This window comes from Cnephaeus nilssonii (genome assembly GCF_951640355.1).
Source record: "Cnephaeus nilssonii genome assembly, chromosome: 5".
Classification (NCBI taxonomy): Eukaryota; Metazoa; Chordata; class Mammalia; order Chiroptera; family Vespertilionidae; genus Cnephaeus; species Cnephaeus nilssonii.
The window spans coordinates 44,695,179-44,717,943 of record NC_137076.1 but is presented as its reverse complement, the minus strand read 5'-3'; the positions used below and the strand labels follow the sequence as shown (position 1 = coordinate 44,717,943).

The 22,765-nt window shown below is 38.5% G+C and overlaps 1 protein-coding gene across 2 annotated transcripts in view; it reads left to right on the top strand.

The window, feature by feature from the left end:
• GASK1B (golgi associated kinase 1B) overlaps positions 1–22,765 on the top strand; it is a 52,323-nt gene that overhangs the window by 10,956 nt on the left and 18,602 nt on the right. For both annotated transcript variants that reach the window (XM_079773012.1, XM_079773013.1), the window contains exon 3: positions 9,428–9,642. In XM_079773012.1, coding sequence (XP_079629138.1) covers positions 9,428–9,642 — 215 coding nt within the window. The remainder of the gene's footprint in view (positions 1–9,427; positions 9,643–22,765) is intronic.

The window sequence follows — 22,765 nt, the reverse complement described above, 5'->3', positions numbered from 1 at the left end:
TCTGCTGTGTCTCTGCAACTTGTGCCCTGATCTCACACATGGCTGGGATAGAAGGGACAATGAGTAGTTGAAACAATGCTCCCATATAAAAGATGCATGGGCCTCAGCTACATGCAAGTGAGTCCCTTCTATGGTATCACTTTTATCTTTTCTTCTTTTAAAAAATATTTATTGAGCACCTGCTTTGTGCCAGCCACTCTTCTAGTGAGAAAGACAGTCAGGAATCCCTGTCCCTGTGGAGTTGACACTAGTGGACCATGTCAGCATTCATTGGCCTGGAGGGAATCTTCGTATTGCCACTGATTTCAAGATTCACTCAACACCAGACTGATCTCAAGGTCATGACCTTTCCATTAGGACTGAATCTGTTGCTGTCTCTGTCCCTAAGGACAACACGAAGTGGAAGGACTAGACAGACAGCTCCCCGCCTCCTCCCCTCATGCCCCCCCTCCCCCCGGCCCAGATCCCCACACACCTCAGTTAATGGGAAAATATTGGCTTTTCCATCGAATTAAGTCATAATCGATAGCATTTACTTTCTCTGTGAGGCACTGCTCTAAGCATGGGGAAAAAGCTGAATAGTCTTTAATTCAAATAGCTTTGTAGTTAAGAGCATGGACAGTTGTATTAGTTTGCTAGGGTTGCCATCACAAATACTTCAGACTGCATAACTTAAAACAACAGAAATGTGTTTTCTCACAGTTCTGGAGGCCAGAAGTCCAGGATCAAAGTGTCGGTAGGTTTGATTTCTTCTGAGGCCTCGCTCCTTGGCTTGCAGATGGTCACCTTGTCCCTGTGCCCTCACATGACCTTTCCTCTGTGTCTGTATGTTCTAATTTCCTCTTCTTATAAGGACAACAGTCAGATTGGATGAAGGCCCACCATGATAGCTTCATTTTAACTTAATTACCTCTTTTTAAAATTTTTCTTTATTGATTAAGGTATTACATATGTGTCCTTATCGCCCCGCCCCCAGTTCCCCCACTCATGCCCTCACTCCCCCCCCCCCCCCCGGTGTCTGTGTCCATTGGTTAGGCTTATATGCATACACACAAGTCCTTTGGTTGATCTCTCCCCCTTACCCCCACCCTCCCCTGCCTTCCCTCTGAGGTTTGATCGATGCTTCTCTGTCTCTGGATCTGTTTTTGTTCATCAGTTTATGTTGTTCATTATATTCCATACCTCTTTAAAGGGCCTCTCTCCAAATACAGTCACAGTCTGAGGTACTGTGGTTTTTGGGCTTCAACATGTAAATTTTGAGGGGACACAGGTCAGCCCATAGAAACTGGCAATGTAAACTCCTTGAGTTTGAATCCTGGTCCTACCACTTGATAGCTGTGTGACCTAGGACAAGTAACGTAATCTCTTTGTACCTTATTTCTTCATTAATATAGTAGGGAGGTGACAGTAAAAATAAGGAGGATAGCAGTGCTTACCTCATAGAAGTGTTGTGAAAATTGAGTTGATAGGTATAAAATACAGTGCCTAACATGGAGTAATGCTCAGTAAATGTTACCTTTACTTTCATCCAGTTTCCAAGCTGATTCAGCTCTTTGTGGTGTGTTTCCTTAGCTTTTCTTAGTTTATCTAGATTGATGTTTACTTGACCTAAATAAACAGGCATCTAAAATTGTCATTTAAAGCAAGTGCTTGGAGTTGATAGTGGATAATGGCAGCATCTCATTTGCGGAATGCTAGGCACTTTACATCAATTATCTCACTAAATTATACAACAGGCCCATAATCAGATTTTCTTGGACAGATTTTCTGTGGGGAAATGAGGCTCAGAGAATCACATATGTCCTCCAAAGGTCCACAGGTTGGGTGGTGGGGTTGGGTTATAGGTATGGGTTGGGAGGACTCCGTACCTCATTCCTCATCACTGTATACTGTCTCCCATTAGCTTCCAATGGCTGTGCCTTGGGTTTTTCTAGTTCACCATACATCCATATTGCAACCCACTGCCTTTTGGTCTTGTTTTTGAAGGTAGCCACAATGCCTTAACTGTTTCCCTCCTCATGGTGGTGATTTGGGGTCAGGAGGAGAAAGGCAGTGGGGTTCTCACCCCCACTGTTTTCATCATCCCAGTGTCTCATAGACTACGGATACATGGATGTGATGTTTTGAGTACAAGCTGCATAGAATGAGGGCGTGGGAACCTCTGCACATCCCTACCTCTATTTCTCAAGTTTCTCTCTACTCCTTCTCAATTCATTTAGGGTAAGGACAGTGAAATCATAGGTTACTGGGAGGTCATATCAACCAAACTTTTATTCAAGGCTCATTCGTTCATTAATCACAAGGTTGCATACTTGCTTTGGTTGAGTCATTATGTCAGGAGTTGGAGATCCAAAGATGATTAAAAAATGGTTCCTAAAAAAATAGTTCCTATTTTCACAGAGCTCTCAGCTCAGAGGGAAGGAGACAGCTGAGCAAAACATCCATGCAAGAAAAGTAGGATAAGGACCTCTGTGGAGATATTTTTAGGGGCCCTGCAGGCACAGAGAGGGAGAATTTAGTCCAGTGTGTGCGTGTGTGTGTGTGTGTGTGTGTGTGTGTGTGTGTGTGTTGTGTGCATGCGCGTGCATGCACAGGGGTAAGTGGAGGGATGTAAAAAGTTCTAGAAGAGCTAATGTCAGAACTGGTTCTTAAAAGTCACTGTGGGTGGAGTGAGATAGGGTGGGTGTATAAAGGGTAAAGAAAATAGATGTGTAAAAAACTTGTGAAGGCAGAGTGTGCTTAGGAAACTGCAAACAGTTCTGTAAAAAGGAGATTAGGGTTGTGGGGGGTTGTGGGTGAGGATGAGGTAAGATAAAGCTGTGGAAAGTGGGTGGGTTTTATGTCATGTAAGGACATAGACATTATCTTGCTGATAATGGAGAATTATTGAAGGCTTTTTAAGAAGAGTAGTGATGTAATGAGCTTTGCACTGTATGAAGGTCACTCTGGTTAGGAATTCATGGTTCCTTTATCTACATTAATAAACACTGAATTGCCTCGGACTGGGTCACTCTGAAATGACCAAGACTTTGTTCGCAAAATGTGATTGTTTGTGGAGCCTGGCACAATGACCACATCATCATCACCCTCTGAAGTCAAGTTTGATTCCTGTTTGTTTTTAAGTGGAATATTGAGATAGGAGTTTCCATTTACACAGCGGAAGTCCAGGGCAGACCTAGAAAGCAGAAGTTCCTGTCATTAGTCAAAGGTTCAGAGCAAAGGAGGACACTGTTTTTAAATTAGAACTGATGATTTAGATTCTTCAAGGAGTTTGTGACGGAGGAAGTCACAAGACATTCTCCTTGCCCACTTCCTTAGCTAACTCTTGTGGAAATATGGAGATTATTTTAACTCAGTCCAACCTAGAGAAAACAAACAATGAAGGGAGAAACAATTCGATAAGTAAATATAGTTATTTTTTTTGTTTGACAAAAGATATTCTAAATTACCCAGAAATGTCGTTCTGTATGATTGAAACAGGTCCCTATATTCAGAACTTGGCTGGCTGTGTAGAATCTACCCATGTAAAATCTGTGGAATTCTGCCTCCTTACCACCTACCCCTTTTTTTATGCCATGAAATCTGAATGTAGATTTGGCTCTTGTTAATATTGGACAGTGCTGCATTTTCAGTATTCCACTGGGTTGTCATGCAGCCCCGCCAGACACATTTCTTTGCAACTTAGAGAACTCAGTGCCTCAGTCAGGGTGGCTGAAGGACTTGGCTCAAGTCCTGTGGAGGCAAGTGATGGAGTCAAGAATAGTCACCATTCTGACTGCTTTTTCTACCCCAGACTCTCAGCTCTTTTTCAGCAAAGGTTCTTCTGATTAACCGTGACATTTCACCACATTGCTCTTCTGGGGCACAGCATTTCTTCTCTTCCTGGCTCTAGACCGAGAGCCCAGTCTTTATTTTAGTCCTTCACTTGTTGCCTTCAAAACACTCATCAAACTGTCAGACAGTTCATTTGATCATCATATGCATGTGCTCTTATCTGTTTCTACTAAACTCTAAACTCTCAGAGGCCCGGGTTTCCATTTTCAGCATGCCTCACTCTGAATTCTTTTCATCTGACACATAGGAACCAATAGGTCCATTTGAGGACAATTAAGGGGCAATTGTAAATACTTTTTTTTTTTAAATAACAATATTTAAAACCTTGACCAGAAGTAAAATTTCACCTAATCCTTCACATTTCCTCCTTCCCCCTGGCTGTTACAGAATCCTGCATTCCCCTTTTCCCAGGGCCTCACATCGACTAACTTGTTTCCATTCAACAACTCTGCACCAAAAGCTCTGGCCTTTGTTTCCCCTTCAGTCGAATACTTTTAATTGCCAAAATCCTACTGCTGGAAAATAGAGCAGATAGTACTTAAGGGATTGCTAACAACTAGTCACCTGCTACCTGATCATCGGAGTTGCATCGCCATCAGCAATTAATTGCCTTTATCAGTCAGAGAGCAGCAGCATTAATGTTTTCCTGCAATGCCCTGGACAGTGGCACTGGAACTCGATAGAATTTGTTCCCTAGAACAGATGTGAGCCTCACATTTGACTGGCCCTTGTCTCCATTAGTGGCTTTTGTAGAGTTCTTTTTAATGGAGGCTCTGAGCTGGACTGTTCACAAGGAGTCTTGGAACTTGGCCCATGTGATAGAAAAAGACCTTTGATTTCAGTGCTCAGGCTATTTGTTACTTATTTTTGCTCAGTGACAAACACAGACAGACATTCACAAGTCCTCCCAACACGCTGAGCATCCACCTACAGTTCAACAAAGCCAGTCAGCTGGTGTTCAAAGTGAAGGGCATTTCATAGGAGGCAGAGGAGATTGTGTATAGCATTCATTCTCAGTGAATTTTCACATTTACCTTCTGGAAAGAATGTCTTCTTTGTGCTTTTGAGTAAAGAACAACTTGAGAGAACATTAGAATTCAGGGAAAATATTCAGATTTGAGGGGGATAGATTTCCTGGCAGTCTCATTTTTTAAAGACAGCTATATTACCTTTAATTCACTTGAACACCCACATATATTTTAAAACCTGCTTTCGCACCATGTTGACAGTTAGAATTTTATCTCTGCACTGTTAATATTTCTCTAGAGAGTACATTACTGCATCATTTTGACAAACTTGAACGCGAAGAGATGAATGCTCCTCATTTCTAAAAAATTTTGGGGTAAGTTGCTTTAACCAGTTTCCTGTTTTCAGAGGCGATTTTTCTGTCATCACTTCAGATCTGGCAAAGTTTAGTTAATTCTTTTAACAGCCATATTTTCTAAAAAGTGTAATGTTCACAGTAGTCCTCAAGGCTCTGAGGTCGGGAGCCACGCTGACTACTGTTACATTCCCGCTGGCCATATGTGCTGATGCAGAGCAAGAAGACCTGTGAATCAAAAGGCCCCCTAGCCACCCACCGCTCAGCGTGCAGGATGCTGCTCACCCTGCCTTTTTCTTCCTGGAAATCCCATTTTCCCGAGGCGCTCTGATTGCCAGCCGGGCAGGATGGAATGTCTTCATGTGATAGCATTCAAAATATTTTGCTGAGGGACCATGGATGGGTGAAGAGGAAAACAGAATATTAATTGAAAATGAAGTATTCCTATCAGCTAAAAGCTCCCTTCCTTTGGCAGCCAGAGCACAACTTTTAAAGAATCGTATAGAAAATGTGCCATTCAACAAATTTGATGATCTAAAGTAGAGAAGTGGTAAAGGAAATACAATGTACTTGTAGACTAGATCAGGACAAAGATCTACTGCCTGTTTTTGTATGACCTGTAAGCTGTAAATGGTTTCTATAATTTTAAATGGTTGGAAAAAAAGAATAATATTACTGTGACACTGGAAATAAAGTTTTATTGGAGCAGAGCCAAGACCATTTATTGATGTAGTGTCTTTCATTGCTTTCATGCTACAACAGTTGAGCCCTTGCATAGTTGAATAGTTGCAATGGAGACCACGTAGCCCTGAAAGATTCAAATATTTACTATCTGTCTTTTAACCAAGTTTATTGACCACTGGGTTAGATCACTGTATCATCAAGTGATTCTATTTAAAAATATTTTATTATAAGAGAAATGTCTGATATAATATTTAGTGAAAAAATTACAACAAACTGTTTATAAAAGATGATCCCACATAGTTTATTTTCTATGCATAATTGTTGCCTCTTTCCCCTGCTGGAAATGTAAGTTTTATGAAAGAAAAAAACGCATTAATTATTTCAAGTCTAGAATGAAGCTTGGCATAGAGTAGATGCTCAATAAACAAATAAAGGCCAGTTGAAGACTGATGAATTATGTAATTGTACAATGTATATATGTAATAATAATCATAGCAAAAACTTTCTGAGATATGCAAATATGTTAGGTACCAGGTTGATAATTTTAAGTGTGTGAACCCCGTTAGCTTAACGGAGTCCTTTTGGAAGGTACATTATTACTCTCATTTTACAGAAGAAAAGAGCAAGGAGAGATTGTATAACTTGTCTACTGTTAAAAAGCTAAGAAGTAATGTGACCAGAATTGCAAAGGTCTGATGGACTCCAGAGGCTGGGCTCTAACCATAAGCTATACTCCTTCAATACCTAAAAACAGAAACTTAATTTTCTTACCTGTCCTTCAGGTGAGAAAGAAAGGGATGGGAAACGACCAGAGGTAAATATCCAAATAACAGTACCTACTGGGGTAGGAGATGATAGATGGTTTTGGTTTCCTTAGCTATACATTTTAATGTGTTTCCATGTTTTTTAACATGAGTAGATTTCCTTTTAATTACTTTGAAAATAAGAAACAAATGTTTCTAAAGGGAAGGAAAGACAGCCCAGAAGGTTGTCAATTATTTCAATTGTTTATGTAGATAATTTCCTTATTTCTCTGAGGGTCTTAAGTGAATGGCTGAGGAAACTGTTCCGGCCTGTCTGCCTCATGTGTTGGCTTGTGTTGTTAAACTTCAGTATTAGGTTTCACCTCGCTTGGAAAACTTCCTAGCACTGAGAATGCAAAGAGCGGTCGGTGTATCACTTTGGTCCAAAGACCCTGACTGATAGAGCGTCGTGATGTTCATCTTTAGAAGTCTGAAGGATTCATGTCTTTGAAAGCTATGTTGTGTCTTCTGGGCATGTTTGCTTACACTAGTCTACATGTATCTTCCACGGCAGGATAGACTGCTTTTGTCTGGAATATGTTATTATTTTTTTAAATTGGCATAATACTTGGAGTAATACATTTAAAATTAGATTTATATTATATCTAAGAAGATAATTAGGTCCCAGGAGCCCCAAATCATTTAACAAAGTAAAAATAAATAAAAAGGAGAGTGGTAATGGTAAAAATGAAGTTCTTTATTTATGATTCATGTTTTTTTTGTTTTTTTTTTCTCTTTCTCTCTGTTTTTTTCTCTTAAATTGGATGTCAATGACCGTGGCATATTTTCCACAATCTAAAGGACTTTTCACATGCCCTGGCCTAAATTTCAAGGCTAAGAGGAAAAATATTTTCTTCTTTTGAAAAACACTAGAATACAGGTGATTAGAATGATTAAGTGAATGCTGTTAAAATTATTGAGGTCAGTGTAACCCCAAATTCAGGAGTGGTTAGAGAAGATGATGAATTCCTGCATTTCAGACCAGTGATAAATACTCAGCAAGAAGCAGGCAAGCAAGGTGGGAAAACAAAAATCTTTAACAAAACGGAAACCAGTTATACTTTGAGAAACTCTTAGGTTATTTTAAACTAGAGGCCTGGTGCATGAGGGTGGGGGAGTGGGGGTGAGGGTGAGGGTAAGGGGGGCCCTCAGCCCAGCCTGTACCCTCTCACAATTCGGGACCCTTTGTGGGATGTCTGACTGCCAGTTTAAACCTGATCCTGGGCCTCAACTGGCAGGTGGACATCACTCTCGCAATTTGGACCACTGGCTCCTAACCACTCGCTTGCCTGCCTGCCTGCCTGATTGTCCCTAACCACTCTGCCTGCCTGCCTGATCGTCCCCTAACCATTCTGTCTGCCTATCTGATCTCCCCTTAACTACTCTGCCTGCCTGCCTGCCTGATCGCCCCCTAACCACTCTGCCTGCCTGCCTGATTGCCTCCTAACCATTCTGCCTGCCTGCCTGATCACCCCTAACCACTCTGCCTGCCTGCCTGCCTGCCTGATTGCCTCCTAACCATTCTGCCTGCCTGCCTGATCACCCCTAACCACTCTGCCTGCCTGCCTGCCTGATCACCCCTAACCACTCTGCCTGCTTGCCTGATCACCCCTAACTGTCTCTGCCTCGGCCCCTGCCACTGTGGCTTTGTCTGGAAGGTCGTTCGGCTGTCCAGTCTAATTAGCATATTATGCTTTTATTATTATAGATGGCTTTTAAAAATCCCCGTGATGTGTCTAGACATTCCAGTCATAATTTCAGAGGGTTCTATTGTTCAGGCCTGTTAAGAGTGAGTTAAGTGTTTGTTTGTTTTTCTTCACATCTTTGTGACTTAGTTTTTTGTTTCTTTCCCCCATGCGCGTCATTCTGATGTCTGAGTTATAAGCAAAGCTGCTCCATGTCTTCTCTTAGTGACTTTATTTAGCAGAAACAGGGGCCTGGGAGTGATGTCATTGGTTCTGAGGTTGAAGTGTCCTCCAGTGGAACCCATCATGGTCTTCACTGTTTATGGTGACTTCAGTCAGGCTTGTCATTTTGATGCAGTTTAGCAATGAAATTTTAAAACTATCCGAAGTGAGGCAAAAACAATTCAAGTGACAGATTTTTTAAAAAATTACCTATACCGAGGCAGTTGAAGAAATGACATTTGCTTAAATACACTTTGTGAGGTTACATGTGAGTAAATGATCTATTACCAAGAGCACTGATGCTTCTATCAAAAAAGAAAAAAGACACTCTTGCTTCTTTTTCTTTGGAGACGGTGGCGACGGTTGCGAACCATACATTTTCACTTTTAAATTTTCGACTTCTGAAAATTCTTTTTCTTCCTGACATCATAAAGCAGCCTCAGAAAATCAGACAGTTGTTATTACCAATAGAAAGCAGTTCCATTCAGACACTGAATAGACAATTATACGTGTCTGGATTCTTTCCTTTTTTTGTGGTGCCTACTTTTAGATGTGGAATAAAACCACATTAACCAGAGGACGTTCTTATTGGTGGTTAGTGGCCAACTAATGCCACATCTTTAAAGTATCGTATTTAAAAAAAAAATTCCTTATTGTCTACCAATACCTTGCATTTTATAAAACTTCTCTCAGGAAGCATCATAGGGGTATAGAATATTAAAGCCTCAGAAGATCAAGGGATCATAACATATCATCTAATCACACTCTGGCATTTGACAGGTGAGAGCATGAAGCTGTGACAGTGTATGACTGCCCAAGGACACACTCACTCACTCAGCAATCGCATGCCAAAAACATGTTGTTTTTTAATTCCCTAGATGGCCGCCCCTGTCCTGTTATTCTCTGGGATCCATCTTTATCTCCAACAAGTAACGAGACCCACTCTTCTGTGAAGCTCACCTGGGGAGCTTACCAGCAGCTGCTAAAGCAGAAGTGCTGGCAGAATGGCCGCGCACCCAGACCCGAGTGGGGCTGTACTGCAGTGCATCACCACGAGTGGTCCAAGATGGCCCTCTTTGATTTCCTGTTACAGGTACGTTCATCAAATCAAGTAAGTGGTTTTCTAAGACTAATACTGAGTTATACAAGTCTGACACGAAGGAATTTTCTGCACCTTGAGTTTTTGTGAAACCAGAGTTGAAGTTCTCTATTGCTGTATTTGGTGAGTATAGTACCTCATGATACACTTTTATGTCTTTAGGGCAATATTTAGAAATGTCCCTCAGCTCTTTTATTAATTTCTGAAGAGGCAATTCTTCAGTGTTTCAATCTTGCAATAGTTATACTTACCATAGATACAGTTTATTGAGGTAACCCATCAATAATTCTTCGAGGTGGATAGTCTTACCCCATTTGGGAAGTGAGTAAATAGAAGTTTGGTGAAGTTAAGTAACGAATGCGTTCCTTTTTAAAATTTTAAGATAAAAAAAATTATATATGTTTTGATTTCAGAGAGGAAGGGAGAAAGAGACAGAAACATCAATGATGAGAGAGAATCATTGATTGGTTTCCCCCTGTACACCCCACACTGGGGATCAAGCCTGCAACCCAGGTATTTGCCCTGATTGGGAATCAAACCATGACCTCCTGGTTCATAGGTCGATGCTCAACCACTGAGTCACGCCAGCCAGGCAATTTGAAAAATTTTAAAAATCTTTATTGTTGAAAGTACTACATCACAAATTCTTAAAACTACTGAAAGCTGGAGCTGGGATTCCCTGGGATCTGTTGATGGTAAAAGTTTGTCTTCTTTCCATCATTCCTCCTTGTGTTTCATGGTCATTTGGCCACATAGCTTACAACCACCATTTCCCTTGTTTTCTTTACAGTAATTTTTTTGCAAATATTTAATTAAGATTAAATATCAGAGAATAACTAATATTGGCCATCTACATAATTGAGTGACTCAACATTTTCTAGGTTTCTCATAACTCTTAACTCCTTTTCATAAAGATCCTTTGACTCCGTCCACCCCCTCATTCTGATTTCTGCTTTTTCCTTCCTCTAATAAAAACAAACTTGGATTTCTGTTGCTGTATTGTTAATGAGTATTTTGTGGAAATTTAGGACTGTCTTAGGACATTTGCAAAACATTCTCCTTTTGTGTGTGTGTGTGACTTTTCAGGATGGCAGATAGATTCCTCAGATGTCTGCTTCCAACTTAAAAAGCCTTTAGAATTTTATACAGGGTGGGGCAAAGTAGGTTTATCGTTGTTTGTGTGGAAAATAATACAATAATTAATAAGTAATAAAAAAGATAAACTCTTGTGTTTTGCATACTCATAACTGTGAACCTACTATTGCTCCACCCTGTATATTCTTCTTCTTCTTTTTTTTTTTTTTTTGAACATCAAGCTTTTATTCAGGTCTTTGCTGTCTGTTCAGTCAGTTTGGGGGAATTTAAATAAATTCCACCATTTATTTGAATGGTGTTTGCGATGGAGTGAATTGAATGGATTTTATGAACAATCTCTTTTTTAAAGAGAGAGAGAAATGTAGGAAGAAAACAAGTTTAATTCAGACTCACAGACTAGGAATTGGAAACTTTCAAGGAGGAGAGAATGATTTATGGTGTCAATGCCACAGAGCCACCAGCGAGAGCTGAGCTGGAAAACATGAACTTTGGTTTGGCAAGGAGACAGTAAGTCACCAAATACTGTTGAACAGTCCAGCTCGAGGCTCAGGCTGGTTCTAAACACCCTCTCCATTCTACAGGTCGGGGAAGCTGAGGCATAAAGAAGTTATTATCAAGAACTGTGACAGGCCTGAGATCTTACCCTTCTCACAAGCTAAGAACTTTGCCAGCCACATGTTCATGGATGCTAGCAGAAACAAAAGACTCCCGAGCTAGACACAAATGACCTCATTACTCATGGCAGCTGGCAAAAGCTTCATGGTCCTTTGCCCCTCAAGTCCCATTGGGGTGATACAGAGTGACCCTGTTGAATGCTGCATATAGTGGAGTTGTGTCATTGCTGAGAACTCTAAATTTAGGAATCCTCCAATCTATAAGAGGCTGCTAGCAAACCTGCTTAACATTTGTCACAAAAGGAGACAGTATCTTTATTATCTTGGTCAGAAAACAAATCTGCCTTCCGTCCTAGAGGGAGATACTCTTTGTATCTTCCAAGGCTGTTTGCTGAACCAACATACTTGTAGAGATAGCGCAGAGCTAAACCTGCTATAAGATGTACAGAAATGCCATGGAGAATTGTCTCTCAACAGTTACCTGACTTGTTCTGTATTATATAGCTAGTAAGTTCCCGAATAGAGATTTCAGCAAGTTTGAATAACTCTAGATTTCATATTTTAAAACATTATCGTAAAACAACCGCCAAGTTGTTTTGCTAGCATCCATGAACATATTGTTAGGTTAATAAAAAAAAAGTTGGTGTGATAAAAATGTATTAGCAAACAAGTGGAGAATGAATGAAGATTTCTAGGGTTAAGTAGGTAAGGTACTCACTATGAGGCCAGATATGTGGGGAGTGGTCAGCATAGATGTTGAAGCTCTAAGATGATGACTAGGAGGAGGATGAAGAGGAAACCTATGAACCTGGTAGTGAAGTCTATGAGAAAGGAATGACCTTGAGGTTTATAGCTAGTGAACATAAGAACTAACCTATACTGAATAGAGGGCAAACCCTTTTAGAAGTTGTCTCTAGTGATATTTGTTTTAATTTTTGAATCTTCAATTAAATCTCATCCTACCTCTGTCTTTATCATTGAGGAAAGCTACAACTATATTTCAACCAATGAATATCTATTTATGCGACATCTACTGGGCATTATACTACAGAAAATAACCACAGGGGTAACAAAGCAGTATAAGATTGTATCCTCATTGCCCACCTCAAGTTTGATTTTTAAAAAAATATTTAGTTTGAAAATGTGGTGTATAAAACAAAAAGATAGATTCATGTAAGAATGGCTGGCTGAAATAATATAAGTTCTCATTGTTATGAGGTCAAAAGAGAGAGAGCACTTTGTCATAAAATAGCTAGTGAAGGAGGAAGAGTTTGAGTAGGGCTGTAGGCTGCAAATGATAGAGAGGATAGGGCAAAACATGAGGAGCGATTGGCAATATTCACGTAATATTTAGAGCATCCTAAATATACTATTTGTCTGAAACAGTCATTGGGGGAGTAGTGGTACATTCTGCCTATAAGAGATACAATAGCACATGGACAAAGAGAGCTGTTTTCACAAAATGTGTGTTCACTTTGTAGCTCTCCGTTCATTACCCTGACTGAGCAAGAACGGGTTCCAGCTGCGCCACAGTCTCCTTCTGAGTGTATCACGGCCTTTGTCATCATTGTGTTCATTGTCTGTGGTCCTGAGGACAAATATGGGTGCATGAGTTGTTATTGTGAATTTTCAACAAAGATAAACATTTCAAATCCTTAAACTAACACTAATAATAATCTAACAAACATATAACACTTGCTATATTCCTGGCACTATCCTGGGCACTTGATACTAAGCACTAAGATATTAATTTATTTAATCCCCATGTAACTCTATGAAGTAGACACTTATTATTCTTATTTTAGATTTAAGGAAATCTAGGCAAAGAAAAATGAAGTAACTTGGGCAGGGTCACATAGTTGGCATGCAACAGGTTGGAGTCAAACTCAGGAGTTCTGGGTTAAGAGACAAACTTGTGAACAATGCTTCTTTCAATTCATTTTATGGGGCATCATCATCCGATTTTCTAAGTCAAAAATTTGGGAGTCACCTAGATGCTTTACAATAAATACCTGCACATCCATACAGTGATATCTTTGGTATCACCCAAATCTACCTTTTAGGTATAGCTTGTGTTATAGGTTTTGTCATTTATTACCTGGATGACTCCCTCCAATCCACTCATACTCTATGACCAAGAGTCACCTTTGGCTTGAGATATTTGGGCATCAGGAACTGATTCTATTGGTAGGTCAGTTCTTTTTGTAGTCTACCCTCTTGTTTCTTCTGCCTGGAGAAGGGGGAGGGGGCTGGGAACTTTCTCAGTCTTGATAAATCTATGAGGATGAGATCTCTGCAAGACTTTACTGAACCTGTTCAAGTAATGATACCAAGATTGAAGTTCCTAATTTTGGCTCTGGTTAAAAAGCACTGAATCTGTATGTCAGAAATTAATTTGATTGTTAATTAATTTGCCTACATTTACAAAAGTATATCAAATTATATGTATGAGGACAGCATCTGTGAGAGTGGACCTACTTTTTTTTTTTCATTTATCTAATATCTATTTGCTTCCTACTGTGCAACAGAGAAAAGGCTAATTTCCTTTAGATATTGCAGCATTTTACAATTTCCCAAAGAAAGTACTAGGGTGCCTGTTTCCCCCTTTCTTGCCAATATTTGGAAGTGAAAAACTAATTAATATTTTGGCTTATTTTGGAGGGTAGTGGGGGGTCTTGTTTATTTCTAGTTCTTTCATTATGAATGAGATTGAGGATGTACATATTTTCAAATATTGTTTATTTGTATTTCTTTTTTTGTGAATTGTGTATTCAAACCATTGCCCTTTTATATTGCATTCCATAATGTTTTCTTATTGATTTATAAACACATTTTGTATTTATATCATGAAAATTTGCCTTCATCATTCCTACATGTCTCAAATAATTTTTCTTACTTTTGACTTTACTCATAGTAGATTTTGCTCTAGAGAAATTTTACATTTTTAAAAAATATGTTTTTATTGATTTTTAGAGAGAGAAGGGAGAGGAATAGACAGAAACATCATTGAATGCATGCCCCCGCACTGGAGATTGAGCCTGCAACCCAGGCATGTGCCTTGACCAGGAATCGAACCTGTGACCTCTGGGTTCATGGGTCGATCGATGCTCAACCACTGAACAACACCAACTGGGTGAAATTTTACATTTTTAATAAATCATATCTTAGTTGATATTTTAAATTCTTATATTTACCACTATACACTGTTTATATAGATGTTTACTGAGCAAATAAATGAATAAACAAACTTAGTCCCTTTTTCATGAGTACCATAGTAAGTAGTTAGTTATCTTTTATACAGCAATTCTTTTCATTAATTTCACTGATATTTTTATTTTATATTTGATATGTGCTTTATTTAAATGGTGTTTGGGATGGAGTGTATTGAATGGATTTTATGAACAATCTTAGAAAAGCTATGCATGAAGCAAACTAAAGTTACTTGTTTCATGATGCTATAGAAGGGCGAGAGAGAATACAGAACCCAGTTGTTGATTTTCTGTACACAACATTCTTTTTGTTTTACCCAATTAACAAATCTGTATTCACAAAGGCTATGCCATTTTACTGTGTCTGTAAAATGTAATAGAGACACAAGCAGCCTTTTATACATGAAGCGTGGGGGTATGACTTTGTAGACAAAAATTCACTCCATTAGGATGACAAAAGAATAGTATTCTAGAGATCATTTGAGTTTCCAAGGTTTGGTCAAATTTCATTCAAAAGAGTATATTAAAAATAATCGGAAAAGATTAAGACGTAGAAATTTGATGTCAGAGATAGTTCGTGTAATGGTTAAGAACTGAGGTTCTGGAGCCAGCCTGCTAAATTTGAATCCCAGCTGCCAATACTAATTTTTAACATTGAGAAGATACTTAACCCCTCTCTACCTCAGTTTCCTCATTTGTAAAGTTAGGAATAATAATGTTGTTTGTGTAGAGGGCTATTGAGAGGATTCAATACTTTTATACACAGAAAGGATTTAGAACATGCCTGGTACACAGTAGGTGCTCAGTGAATATTACATATTAATTAGGAAATTGATCATCCAGAAGTAATAGATGTAAATATCATTGTAAGAATTAAATAAAGTATTTCATTATTATTTTTATTCATTAAATTGTATCATTCCCAAATCATTTTATTTTCTACTCTTATGTACTTTCATACTTATATTATAGATCTTGAACATTAATTTTTAAATATTTTTGACTAGTCTGTCTTTTTTAATAAGCCACGAATCTCTCAAAGGCAGTCCCTGACTTATTCAACTTTGGAAACTTTCAATTAGCATCAGAATGTCTGAAAATGTCATAGTTTCTCAGGGCATATTTTTTTTTATCAAAGAAAACTACCTAGTTACATTAAAACATTAAATACAAAATGTCACATTAAAAACCTTAAAGGTGAAAGACATAAAAGTGTACTTACAATAAGAAAGTTTGTTAAAGAAAGAGAAGTATAACTTTAGAAAGTGAAAACTCAAATGAATTTAAAAAAAAGTAATATTTTTACTATTTAATGGAGTTCTTACTGTGCTTACATTTTATAAGAATAACTATTTGATGAGACATTAAGGGACAACAGAGATGTATCTTAGGAGATGTTTGCTTCCACCATCAACAAGATGAGTTACACATACTTCTTTCCACTTTGATTTGACAGATGTTTTTTGAGCTCTTCTCTGTTCCAGACACTTGAGGATTAGTGTTGGTGATAAAGAGATGGATGAGATCATATCCCTGCCCCCAGGAGTTATGAAATCTAATTAAAAAGACAGATAATCATAGCAGAGTATATCAGATGTTACAGTTAAGTTTAACATCCTATAGAAACAAATAGGATGATATTTGTTTTTGTGGAATTGGAGGTAAGAAAATGTGGACTGAGAATGTGACATTTAGTATAGAAACCAGGTGAATACAAGAGTCAGGAAGAGTTTCAGAGACAGGGATCTAACAAAGGGCTGACGTGTGAAAACATTCCGAGTGGGGAAAATGATGCTTATGGAAACTTCCTGTTCCATGAAGGTATTTTTTTCTCTCAGATGGCTGTGAGTAATAAACTTATGTTCATAAACTCAACAAGCAACTATGCGCTGGTATGGCTTTCCCCCTACAGTGGTCTCTCTTCACTTAACTCTCCTAACTCGAATGATTTGATTACTGAATATAATGAATTATATTAATAGGTGTTCATCTTTGAACTATCCTCTCCCACTTTTTATTGTGTATAATTTTTTCCACATAATGCATAATAAAGTAAAAATTCCAACTAACTGTAATCTAAACAAGAGGAAATATTAGTTTTTAGTAAAAGAATATTTGTTTATGCAGGAGTATTCTATATGCTAAGTAAAGAAGGATTCCAACTGTGGCCACCATGATAGATTACAAGGATCTTCCAAGTATTCCCCCCCTCTTATACCTACTTTAGTGATCAAGTGCCTCCCCTCCAACTTTCAGGGGTCAGTGAGGAAAATCACTCACAGGTGCTCTGCCAGGGGGCATATCAATCCAGGGGACCAGGCATGGGGATTTCACATAGTTTGGGTCAGTTGTATTGTTTTGCAGAATTAGTACAATGCCAACCTAAAGAGTCTCTAACCATTATTTATTGGTAGTGTCCAGGCAAGCAAATGATACCTTTTTTTGTTGTTGTTGTTCATTTGCTAGCAAACAATGAAGGATGATGTAGTTAGATACAGTCTTGGCTTTGAGTAGCAAAGAAAGCCTGAGATTAGCTTTGGCAATATTGATTGGCATGCAGAATTGGCTGGGATTTAGGGAGTAAAGTCTGCCAAGGTTCAGAAGGTTTGCTAGTAGAGAACAATATATTTCTGTGTTGTTGTTTTTTTTTGTGGTTTACTGAAAAAGTCTTCACCTTTTTTATGATGAGAATCATAGTGTTCACTTGATTACAGATACTCACTAAGGTAGAGGACATGGGAAGTATGTCCTTCTAGGCATAAAAAATGATAAACTCCAATCTTCACAGGTATATCTGTGCTAGGCACTGAAATGTATTGTGGTTACTACAGAATTTTAATTGTATAAACGAAGTTTACCCTTTGTCATAAATGATAATCAAAAGTGTTCCTATACATATATGGAACTAAGATAAAATTATTTTCAGTATTAATGATGCTACAATATAGGGCATATCTTATTTAAAGAGGCCATAGAAGACTTTCTAATTATGTTGTGACACTACAGTTTTATTTTTCTGCTTGCAATACATGAGCAAATTGGCCAGAAAACTTGGTGTTTAGTAGATACCCCCAATATCATTATTGTTTTATATATTTAGATGTGTAGAGACAGGGGAAGTGACGTAAAAGAAGCATACAGATTTGCTTCTGAATTAAAAAAAAAACAGATTTTTGCAGAAAAATGGATACAAATGAAATGGCTAAAATAATACTATTCTTATTAAAGAAGAATTTGGGCTATCATAATAGTTCTAAAATGATTTGACTTATTTAATTATGTTATTATAGAATTTTAATTTTTGACTTTATTTTAAAATAAATCATCATAGCCCTAGCTGGTTTGGCTAGGTGGATAGAGCATCAGCCTGCAGACTGAAGGGTCCTGGGTTTGATTCTGGTCAAGGTCACATGCCCAGGTTGCAGGCTCGATTTCCAGTGGGGGGTGTGCAGGAGGTAGCCAATCAATGATTCTCTCTCATCATTGATGTTGATCCATGAATTCATTAGGTATTGAAAAATAGTGATATTCTACTTCTGTCATTACTTCCTCACTTATTAGTTAGAATACTTTTTTAAAAAGTGATTTCCCTCCCTCTCTTGTCTATCTATATAGTGGCGTAGTTTATGTAACATGTGGTTATCTAGTGGTACAGTTTATATAGAAAAAAAGTCAGCATTACTTTAAAGAAACACCATGACCTGACCTTCTAACTTCCTTTTCATTCTCATCTGTCATGATTCACTTGTACTGTATTTGTGTACCATAGGCTGGAAACCCTGCAGTTAACAAATACCTAAGGAGATATGTGCGTTTGTTAACAGGAGGGTGTGTGTGTATGTGTGTGTGTGTGTGTGTGTGTGTGTGTGTGTGTGTGTGTGTTGTAGTTTGATCTATTCACTGTCAGTTCAACATGCCCTGCTTACTAGTACCACCGGACCATTGCTCCTATTCCTTCTTATCTTTTATATACCTGCCCACCCCTCAAAGTTCAGCTCTGATCCCCTTCCTACAAAGCCTTCTGGGAGTAACTTCAAACGATTAAGCTCCCTTTCTCCTCTGAGCTTTTAGTATCATTTAAAAAAATTCTACAAGTTTTTAGTACATTAAGTTTGATAGAATAATGTCATAGAACAGTGTTTATGTAAAGCAGAACCAGATTCAAATCCCAGCTTCTTTAATAGTCAGCTCTGTAATATTTAACTTCCTTATTATTTAAATAGAAGTGATTTGACTTCCCTTGGAAATCTGTCCTGAGAATAACATAAAATAATGCACTGGAAGTGCTTATCATGGTACCTGCCTGCTATGGTCTAAATGCCTGTTCCCTCCGACCCCCAAATTCACATGTCTACTCCTAATATATGAAGTTGATAATATTAGGAGGTGGACCTTTGGGAGTTGATTAGGTCACGAGGACAGAGCCCTCATGAGGGGGCTTAGCGCCTTTATGAAAATGGCCCAACAAAACTCCCTAGTCTCTTCCCCAGGTGAGGACACAGTGGGAAGCCTACAACCCAGAAGAGGGAATCACTAGAGCCAGCCTATGCTGCTCCCTGATCTCAGACTTCCAGCCACCAGAACTGTGAGGCATATATGTTTGTTGTTTATAAGGTACTCAGTGAGTGGCATTTTGTTAGAGCAGCCAAATGGACTAAAGCAAATACTCAACAGATCAGCCAGTTATCATCTAGCTAGAACCACTCCATGTATAAGAATTTGAGTTCATTGTATTTATATGTATACATACCTATGGTTTTTTTTTTACATCTTAAATACTGCAGACCTTTAGTGGTAGTGATCATGTAGGTCTTTTTTGAATTTTCTATATTGCAGAGCTGCTCATTGTAACATTTGTGCTGTAGGAAAACATGAGATCACGCAAGGCAGTTTCCATGGCATTGCCATTTAAGTCAGATTGAGGTGAGTGGCAGTCATTTTTGCATAGATGGGTGGAGGAGATATTTGTTAACTGCAGGGTTCTTGGCCTACAGGATTTGGGAAGCTAGTTGGGATTTCATTCTCAGATTCTGTTCCTCAAGGTTTCCATACCCTTCATGGAGATGTTAAAAATAAAATCCCAAAGAACAAAGACTAACATAACAAATATCATGTTTCCACATTCTAGAATTATCCTGTCATTATTTCTTTTGCATATTTGCTTTCACTATTTACTTTAAAGATATAAATACATTAAAAATAAGTTAAAGTCCCCTTTGACCCTCTTTTCATGTGGTCCTCCTGAATTTTCTCCCCAGAGGGTAGCACTCTCATGAGATAAGTATACATCTTCTCAGCCAATTTAAAAATCATTTTACATGCATAATAAGTAGATGTTTGCACTTTTAAAAAACATACATATTCTAAATGCAGTTGATCACATAACATTTTTATATAACTTGTTTCTCCTGTTTTTAAAGAAATTATTTTATTGTTGATAGTATTACAGATATCCTTTAATTCCCCCCTCCTCTACCCACCTCATCCCAGCCCCTTCTCCACCCCAGGCCTTTACCACACTATTGTCTGTGTTCATTGGTTATGCATATATATGATTTCTTTGGTTAATCTCTTTCTGTCTCCCCCCTTCCTCTCTGATATTTGTCAGTCTGTCCCATGCCTCCACGTCTCTGGACCTATTTTGTTCATCAGTTTATGCTCAGTAGATTCCACTTATAAGTGATATTATTTGATATTCATCTGTCTCTTATTTTTAACAATTACTCATATTTTAACAGAGAGGGGCAGGTTCTAGCCAGACTGACTGTGGTTTTATGACGCCAGTAATAGGGGTGTAGTGGAGGTGGATATTATGGAGGTCTATTCCTGAGAACATAAGTCTATAAGGCAGCAGCCAAGAAATTTTCCTTAGATTGAAACCAGAATCTTAATGTGACAAATACCATAGAGCATTTATTTATTGCTTTTGGCCACTTTAGCATCATATAAAAGGCTTTGCTTATCTTCATAGTTGTTTTATTTAAATAGTTTGGTTTATAATAATTTGTTCTATTTTTCCTGTTAGCATAGTTTAGTACTTTTATTTTACTTTATAAACACAATTAAGAATTATAAGCATACAGGATACTGATTATGGGATTTAGTTAAATTCAATAAACTTGAATTGAGGGATATCTGTATTCTATCTAGGCAATTCCCAATCAATCTATGGGCATTAGTCATCATTTGATATTTTGTGACGTGGCTCTTGAATCAGTCATTTCCATGCCAAAGAACTATTGTCCTTTTATTTCTCAGAGCAATTCCTTCCCAGACGTCCTCTTGGCTGATCCACACAACCAATTCCACTGTCACTGTTTATAAAGTACATCCACTTACACTGGCTCCTTCAAAATCCTCCCTTCCAAGGAGAGTCTAATCTAGGTATTCTGTAAAATCCTCCCTAAAGAAACTGACCTGCTAGATTGTACCTTCTTACTGAGAAGTTAAGCCTTCTCAAAATATTGGGGAAATTAGGAAACTGACAATCTACATAATGAAAGGCTAAGCGACCATTACTGCTGAACAACCAGAATGACTGGTCACTATGATGCTCACTGACCACCAGGGAGCAGATGCTCAATGTAGGAGCTGCCTCCTGGTGGTCAGTGCACTCCCACAGGGGGAGCGCTGCTCAGCCAGAAGCCGGGCTCACAGCTGGTGAGCCCAGGGGTGGTGGTGGGAGCCTCTCCCGCCTCCCTCCGGGGCAGCGCTAAGGAACAGCGAGCCGAGTGGTAAGGAGCAGTGAGCAGGTGGGCGGTACAGAGCGAGGGATCCTGGATTGCAAGAGCGATGTCCAACTGCTGGCTTAGGCCTGATCCCCCTACAGACATCCCGTGAAGGGTCCCTCGACTATAAGAAGGCACAGGCTGGGCTGAGGGACCCTACCTGCAGTGCACAAATTTTGTGCACCAGGCCTCTAGTAGAATTATATTGGCCTGAACTTCAAAAGGCAAGTAGTTGCAATTTTATGGCCCTTAAATGGGAAGTATTTCTGTTGCTAAAAACTATAAGAATATGACAGGATGGGGAAAGTAAATACAAAGGCATTGATCTATGAGTCTCTCTTTTGAGTTTTGACATCATTTCTGTAGTGGAGACCTGACTTTGAGAGGTCACACTTTCTCACTTCACAGAATTTGAGTCATTTATTTAATTTTTCATGGAGGCAGTGTTGAAGGGAAAAAGTTGTCTAGACACACTGACCCTCGATTGTCACAATGGTGTAGCTTGTTAGCTACCTGGCCTCTACAACAAGACCATATTTCCCTGGATCCTGGCCCAATTCAAAAGTTCTTAACCCAAGGGATATGTTTAAAAGTATATCCTTCCTGTTAAGAGGCATTTAGATTCCTCAGATGTTTGCTTCCAAATTAAAAGCCTTTAGAATTTTATACAGGGTGTGGCAAAAGTAGGTTTATAGTTGTTTGTGTGGAAAATAATACAATAATTAATAAATAATAAAAAGAATAAACTCTTGTGTTTTGCATACTCATAATTGTACACCTACTATTGCTCCACCCTGTATAGTCTTTATACTTACTGTCTAGAATTTATTCCCATTTATTCTGGCATTGATAATGCTAAGGCCTCAGTAGCATAAAACAATTGGCCAGGAAATTGGTTGACAGTAGGTCTTGTATTAGCCTGAATCAGAGGGGAAAATGTCTGATCAAATAAATCTCATATTGCCAAGGGACAGCCAACTGAACATTTCTAGATCAATTCTAATTTAATTATTAATCAAAAGTTCAGCATATGTTATTTAATTCTATGTCATTTTTGCTTATTTCAATCCTTGCCATGGAATTTTTATCCTGTGCTGAAATCAATCATATTTAGTATGCTTCAACCCTAAATTTTATTGTATACATGGCTAACCTGGAGAGATCAGAGATTTGAGGAAGGCTGTGTGACTCCATAAATAATCTTTAGATATTAAAAAATTGTTTAATGCATTGTTTGAGCTAGTTTTGGGGATTGGCTTTCCTGCTAATTCTATGCCATTGAATCATAGATAATTTGAAACTAACCTTGACTGAGGTTGACTGAGGTTGGACTGAGGTTCAAACAGGAGGCCTAAGATTTGACCTGCCAGGAAGCAAATAAGAAAACCATGGGAAAGTTAACCCTATAGTATTTCCATTGGGCCACCCGAGAGCTCAGGCAGATATTCATCTGGCTCAATATATTTTTTGT